The sequence below is a fragment of the Barbus barbus genome, assembly GCF_936440315.1.
Source record: "Barbus barbus genome assembly, chromosome: 9".
Taxonomy (NCBI): domain Eukaryota; kingdom Metazoa; phylum Chordata; class Actinopteri; order Cypriniformes; family Cyprinidae; genus Barbus; species Barbus barbus.
In genome coordinates, this window is record NC_136737.1 from 2,371,883 (window position 1) to 2,379,556 (window position 7,674).

General features: G+C 37.8%; 2 protein-coding genes and 1 long non-coding RNA gene across 10 annotated transcripts in view; 1 reads left to right on the top strand and 2 right to left on the bottom strand.

Annotated features, from left to right (window-relative positions):
• The window catches only part of LOC306874493 (uncharacterized protein), a 419,619-nt gene that overhangs the window by 202,715 nt on the left and 209,230 nt on the right, over positions 1–7,674 (top strand). The gene's annotated exons all lie outside the window — the stretch shown is intronic.
• The window catches only part of LOC306874476 (NACHT, LRR and PYD domains-containing protein 12-like), a 317,288-nt gene that overhangs the window by 142,409 nt on the left and 167,205 nt on the right, over positions 1–7,674 (bottom strand). The window contains exon 22 of one of the 7 annotated variants that reach the window (XM_079424559.1): positions 6,448–7,541. The exons of the other annotated variants lie outside the window; for them this stretch is intronic. Within the exon in view, the coding sequence (XP_079280685.1) occupies positions 7,478–7,541 (64 nt within the window). The 3' untranslated portion in view covers positions 6,448–7,477. Of the gene's footprint in view, positions 1–6,447; positions 7,542–7,674 lie in introns of those variants that run through there. 7 annotated transcript variants of the gene reach the window in all.
• On the bottom strand, positions 1,348–3,167 carry LOC306874503. Of its 2 annotated transcripts, XR_013784632.1 has the most exons (5): positions 3,120–3,167; positions 1,918–1,978; positions 1,766–1,816; positions 1,544–1,622; positions 1,348–1,463 (listed from the first exon to the last, which is right to left on the bottom strand). It is a non-coding gene; the product is annotated as an uncharacterized lncRNA (long non-coding RNA). The 2 variants fall into 2 exon arrangements; XR_013784633.1 differs by lacking the exons at positions 1,348–1,463; positions 1,544–1,622 and having other exon boundaries at positions 1,684–1,816.

Genomic DNA, 7,674 nt, shown 5'->3' on the forward strand with positions numbered 1-7,674 from the left:
TACGTCTTTAGATTTCAAGTTGTTCCCGCATTTTCCCGAGAAGTCTCCGGTGTAAAGGTATAACGGAAGTACGGATCCACTGCTTTGCGGAAAAGCCAATAGGGTCTAGCTGCAGACATAGGGCGAGTGGAGCTCCACTCAAGAGCGGAAATACGTCACCTCCACTCGCGACGCGTCCGCCATGTTGGTCCGGGCAAGGGCGAGTGGAGCTCCACTCAAGAGCGGAAATACGTCACCTCCACTCGCTATTTATTAATTGTTATATACACATGTATAAATGGTGCTTTGCATATAATGTCACCTCTTTGTACATAATGTTGATATTTTCTGTACTTTTATCTTGACATTAATAATAATAAACTAAGCTTTTACGGTTTATGACACGACAGCGCTCTCTTTATTATTTTTTTGCCCCAGCAATTTGCACTACAGACATAAAACCATAGAAGTAGGTTTAAAATACACATTTTGAGGTCCTCTGCCTTTTGTTCATGTTTATTTTTTAACTATACATATTTCAACTACCAATGTAACATTCCATACATTTTAGAAAGTAAACAGTGTGATATTTAGCAGTGAACATTAAATGAAACATTTGTATTTTAAGCTAAATAACAACATATACCTTCTTTTTTTTAAATATATACATTTTTTTTTTGTTGTTATTAAATTTTGTCTGGTCTGTTTTTCTGTGTATGTGGTATAATCTGTAAAGCATGTTGGTCAGCCTGTTGTATATGTGCTATACAAATGAAATCAACTTGAACAAATCAAATAGTAAAATAATGACTAATTTCCACAATTTAACAATTGTAAAAAAGTAAATTGTAAAAGGAGTAAAAAAGACAAAAAAAAAAACATCTTACACTATATTGAAAACATGAATTGCAAGTAACCAAAATTGTTACAGTAAAGACACACTGTGTGCGCGCATATACACACTCTTTCACTCTTTGCCTGTTCCAAGACCTCCATCGTCTGTAAAGCAATCCCAGCTACAGTAGCCAAGGTGGTCATCTGAGGAGTAAAACCCCAAAAGCACTCCTCGTTGTCCATTTCCCTGGTAGCCATCCCCACAGTCTTTGTAAAGCTGGCTGCACTGTAGGCGACTGCACCTAGAGATGGTGTACGGCTTTCTGTACATTTAATTATGTCTCTTTGAATATATTTTCCAATTCACTACACCTGTTCAGAATCAAAACACAGTTATGACAGAACATTAAGTCACAATTCAGACAATAAATGGACATCTTTAACTGTCAAAAGTTTCATGTTGGAAATGGAAGAGAGTAAGATTACCCACAAAAAACAAGAGGGGGCAACCACACTTCTTGAACTCACTATCAAGCCAGCTGAAGTGTGCCTCCTGTTGAAAATGCTCCTGGCTGACAATGTTGTTAAATCTCTGGCATGTCAAATCTGCCTGAGGATTGCAGAGCAGCCATCTGATATGGCATGTCATCCTGAACATAAGAACAGTTGTAAGGTAATTCAAAACAATTAACATTAAACATTTTTATGTTAACACTAAGACTTCACTTACAATGGTGAAATCAAATGCTGCCTCCATAGTTATGTACCAGACATAATATAAAAGCATAAAGGCTGATATTTTGCCATGTCTGTGTATGAGCAAAAATTCACAAAGATTAATAAAAATGAGGTGCTCAGTAATAGCGTTAATGGGCATAATGGACATGGTGTGGACACAATGGATGTTGTGTGGACATCAATAAACATCCTGAAAATGAGCTTGGCAACTCACCATAACCATGAATACTCCACAGTCAATCCCAAAATGTTGTAGGGGTAGTCCCTGTTTGAAGAAAGAACACCCATTTTGAAGAATTTACAATGATGGTCAACCTTATACATGTTGTTCTTGTACATTTTCATTGTACTGTAAATGAATATTACCTCAACATCCAAGCCTGACTGTTCTTCCCATGGCCCAGGAATGAGCTGTTGTGTAACAGCCCTGATAAAAATCAAGACAGCGTTACGAGGAATATTTACAATTTAAATACACAGAGTATGATTCAGCTGGGGAACACAAACAATGCAGAACATTCAGTGTTTGGTTGAACATGAAATGCCAACAATGCTTACATCCTCTGAACGTGAGGAGGTTCTATATCTGTGCAGTTTTCCTAAGCAGCATTGAAAAGTCAGGGGAACGTGACTGCCAAAAGTAGTTGCATTAATGTGGGCAAGTCAGGGGAACATGACTGCCAAAATAGATCATCCTGTTGTAACCTCAAGATGTCTCGGTAGGGCTTGTGGCCAAAGCCTTGTTCCCGCTGTGCATACAGTGAATCGAGGAACAGTATTCCTCTTTTGAGTGGCAGCATCACCTATGAGAATAGTCTTGGCAATGAGATAACTTGTCAAGTGGAATATTCCAATAAGTGTTGCAAAAAGGAATCTTCGTATGCTTCTTTTTAACATCAACGGTGTAGCTTGACAAACTTTCTTAGAATGCATGCATCACTTACACATAGCAAAAAATGCCCTTGTGTCCACAGTGGGAATTATAAGTGCATCTTTCTCTGTGGAGTCGACCTTAAAGAAAGCATGTTATGTTGCCAATTCAAATCAGTTTATTTATTGCTGTACAAATGGGTAGGTCCTTACAGGAAGACTGTCTAAAGGGTCACAATTCAAGGGTGGGAGCCATGTTGGGGGGATGTGGAGGTCCATAATAAAGATATTTTTCCCCTACAGAAAGACAGCTGACTTACTTTCTTCATTGTACTACACAGAACTCACATAGGTCCCACTAAAATATAGATTGCTGATGGCAGTAAGTGTTGCACAATGCTGCCCACAATGGTACGAAGGGCCAACATCTACAAGGAAAATGAAACACTTAGACTTATTGATGCTAATATTAATTAATGCCACTGCATTTGATCTGAGAGTAGCATTCACCTATCCCCAACACTAAACTGCTCCCAGTTAATAGGCATTAGTTCAACATTGCTCGCTAGAAATGTCTAATTCCATCGTGTTCATTCATCCATTTGTGCGTAATTTCATCCAAACCCTGTGCGTTCTGCTTGCACTGAACGTTACGACAGCGTCAGTTCGCCATTGTAGCAATGATAAGATAAAATTACCTGAGTTAAAGTTTGAAGAACTCACAGCGACGCCATTTTGAATTATTTATGTGGAGGTGACGTATTTCCTGTTAGCGAGTGGAGCTCCACTCGCCCACGGTCTGCAGCCAGACCCCTCTCGGAAAAGCGGAAGTTAGCTGACGTCATTGTGAAAAGGGCCTATGACGCCGCCGGTGTGCGTACACACGTAGAAAACAATGCGTTCGAATTTTAAAGACATGGCGCGACGCGACGCTGCGCTGAGCTTCTCTTTCGGTGTGCGACCCCCTTTAAGGTATTTGTATAAACACTAAATCTGATGAACTGCTGATAACTTTAATTGTTCTTCAGTCTCATTGATGAAGGATGAAGAATAAACACCAACCTGTTTGTTCTTCAGTGTGTTTCATTCTGCAGGGTTCTGGATCTCTCATGTTCTCTCTGTCCTTCAATAAACTCTGTCTCTGCAGATTTCACTTCTTCCTGATGCTTTGTTAGACTTCAAAAACAGAACAAATTGCTGCGTCCGAAATCGCATACTTCCCTACTATATAGTATGCGAAAAACAGTGTGCGAGGCGAGGACTATGTCCGAATCATAGACTGTAAAAAAAGATGAACGACGCGTCTCCGCTTCCTTCCACGATAGAAAAGTGAAGCCAAAACATCTCAGTACGGCCGCTGCCATCTTGAGTAAATGACGTCATCTGGAGCCAGAGTTTGCGCAGTAGAGTCTGAGGCGGAGCCGCGGAACCAAACTCCCGCCCAATCTCCCGCAGACCCAATCAACCATCATCATCTTCTTCTTCTTCTCCTTTCCAGTTTTACGGCGGTTGGCATTCAGCTTTTTGGTGCATTACCGCCCCCCTTTGCTCCGGAGTGTGCATCAGATAATAGATTATAATAAAACTTGATCTATTCCCTTTCCTACACTTACATAACACTCAATCCCCTCAAATAAACACTCTCTCTCACACACACACAAAACTAACTTTAATTATTCATTAAATCATACTGAAAACTCCCGCCTCCCTTAAAAAAGACATCAATATTCTACTCTGTGTCCCATTTACTGTGCTTAATAACCCTTTTAATGTGACCTCCTGCACCCCGACCTCCCTCAGCTTATTCTTCATTACCTGCCTCTGTGTTTCATATCTCTTACAAATCATAATTATGTGCTCCACCGACTCCTCTTCTCGACATCCCTCACACAACCCTGTCTGGTGCCTCCCTATCATCTTTAGTGTTTTATTCAGTGAACAGTGTCCCAACCTTAATCTCGTCATCACAGCCTCTTCTCTCCTATTCCCACTTCCCTGCCTATCCTCTTTAACATTTCTCTGAATTTGGTATAAGTGCCCCCCTTTCTCCTCTCTATCCCACCTCTCTTGCCACCTTTTATTGATTTTCTCCCAAATTATGCTTTAAACCTCTGCTTTACTAACATTAACCTGCACTTCTTCATTCTCATTGTTAGCGTCCTTTTAGCTAGCCTATCTGCCATCTCATTACCTGTAATGCCAACATGTGCTGGGACCCACATAAATTTAACCTGACATCCCATATGATTTAACCTTGTGTTTAATTGGAGCACTTCATACAGGATATATTGCCGAGCTTTTGAATGGAATGACCTTAAACTTGCCAAGACTGATAAAGAATCAGAGCATATTAAAACCTTTTCCTGTCTTACCTTTTCCACTCATTGCAAAGAAATTAAAATTGCCATCATCTCTACTGTATATACCCCCAAATTATTAGATGTTCTTTTACTCATTTCTACTTCTTTCCCTGGAATTGCCACCCCAAACCCTGTTTCTTCTGTCTCTGTTTTTTTAGCACCGTCTGTATAAATCTGCATAACTTCACTATAGAGTCGACCAGGGCTGGACTGGGACAAAAAAAATCGGCCCTAGCATTTTGGCCCAGACCAGCCCACTACATGCAATCAAAATACTACCCATCTTTGCACGCTCTTGAATATGTATACCAGCTCCTATTCCATAAAAGCATTAAAGCCATATAATAATAGTTAGGAAACAGTGAGAGTTGACACATTAAAAACTTCTAAAAAGTGTAATTTATTAATATAATAAAACTATAATCCACACTGATGAATCCTAAAACTATAGGCCTATATAGTTATGACATCCTGTGTATGTGCCTGTGTGTTTGAGGGAGAAAAGGAAGAGACATGATAAATGGTTGATCAGATGATCACTGTTTCCCATAGTATAGCATTAAATAAACTGTCAACTTACTTAGTCAAATCTGTAAACTCCTTGGATGAACCTTTAAAAGCATAAGAAGGCATCCTGTGTGTTTGTGTGTGTGCGTGTGTGTGTGTGTGTGTGTGTGTGTGCAGTGGTGTATAAAGTACCCAAAAGCCATACTCAAGTAAAAGTACAGGTATCTTACCAAAAAATGACTTTGGTAGAAGTTGAAGTCTTCGTTTAGAATATTACTTGAGTAAAAGTGTTAAAGTATGTGATATTTATTGATATTTAAACGTACTTAAGTATTGAAAGTAAAAGTACAAGTAAATGCAAAATGGAAAAGAAGCAAATAAATATATATATATAAAAATATTCATACAGCTTTAGTAGCAACTTAGCAAGATTGTGTTCAGTTTGAACTCTTTCTTCCATTTTGTATTTTTGGGTAAGAATAAGAAGCTCTTCATCCAGTACTTAGTGTCTTTCATTCCAACATAAGAAAACATTTCTGGAATCTGCATCTAAAATAGCATTTAGATGTATTTACAGTTTAATGTATCTCAGAGGGGACATGGATGCATTTAAACTGCAGTTACAGATGCATAAATAGGCCTAATGTTGTGTTTTTAACATAAAACATCAAATACTGGCATTTGAAATAATTTAAAACATGAAAAAAAATGTGAAATTAAAACCGCTAGTAAGTGACAGCAAGTGACCATTAATGAGTGAGTCATTGAGATTCAACCGATTCATTCAAACGACTGATTCGTTCAGGAACAGAGCATTTGACTGTGTTAATGAATGAATCACTGAATCATGTTGAAATGTTATTCAATATCGCTCATGTGTACATGTATGCTTATATTAATGCTGCATTATTTAATTTGTTTCACCTGTATGTATTAGAAATCATAACACAAGATTTAGTATAATAAACATTACATTTATTAAAACTGCAGTTTGAAGCTGCATACATTTACTATCATGTGTGTATAAACTGAATATATGAATTACTGTTAATAATATATCCAGAGCTAATCATACAGCAGTAAATATTACTCTATTTATAATCAGTGTAGTATTTCCACAAGAAGTGAATTCACTGATAAATCTGCAGCAGATTTCTCTGATTTACAGGATCATTTCTGACATTTCTTAAATACTTTCTGAAAGTTTTGATCTTTCTACTGTACATTTGGTGATTTTTACTGATGAACCGTCATAAAGATCATGTGCTGAAGCCTGGAAACCTCCTTCAACATCACTGCTGATACAGAAGACTTTAGTTTCAGATCCTTTCTTCCTGTTCACAAACACTTTAACACTTCTTCAGGGATTTATTTAACATTTCTAGGTATTTGTAGGTAACTTATTTAATTCAAAGTATTCAAAGTCAGAATATCTGTTGTTTGATAGTTTTGTCATCCATTAATGCCTCCATCTGATACGGTCAGTTACACGACTCTTTAAACCCTCAGAAAACCACAAAATAATACGCAGTACTTTCAGAAAACACTGATTTAGTCTTACTTTGTTAGAGAGATTTCAAGATTTTTTTTTTGTTATGAGGAAAACTGATGCTTAGACTGATATAATTTATCATTTAATTTTGCTTTCAAAAGGTAAGTGCTAAATCTCTTTAAGAGATAGATGTATGTTGAAACCTGTATGTTTCTTGCTTTCTTTCACTTGTCTGTAGAGAATAATATGTTTTGAAGAATGTTGGCAAGCGATCAAAGACAGACATTTCTCTAAATATGATTGTTACGGCCGGAGTGCTCTTTTTTTGCATCTGTCCAGTAGATGATGCTGCTCCGTGGTTTGGTCTTCTCCAGAGCGGGAGTCAGGTACAGGTGAGGAGTGTTACCTGTGATTGGCCTTTGATTCAGAAAGCAGGAGAAGTTCTGGACTTTGATGCGTTTATCTTCCCTCTTCAGTCCTGGATGGTTTTCTTTTGTTGTTTTTTCATTATTTATACTTCATTCTTTTACTATTTTTGATTGTTTATTTGTTAAATTTAGTCTTATGTGTGGCCTCCTCTTTCTACAATGTTACTTCACCCAGAGCCAGGGCAGCATGGTTTCTTCTCAAACTATATTGAAGATGCTTATTCAGTTTTATGTTTCATGTCTGCTGCTCCTTTCATGATGATCTCAAACTATGATATACAGCATTTATCATCTGAATTCTGAGGGACTCTCCACAATGAATCTTCTTCTGCTCTGTAAGGAGGAACAGAAGAGAGAGAGAAATCTGTGTTCAGAACAAATTACTAATTAGTTACTATTTCAAATACAGTTACAGGAAGTAAGTGTAAAGTAAGGTGACGTGCTGCTTGTGAAAGTAAAAACACAC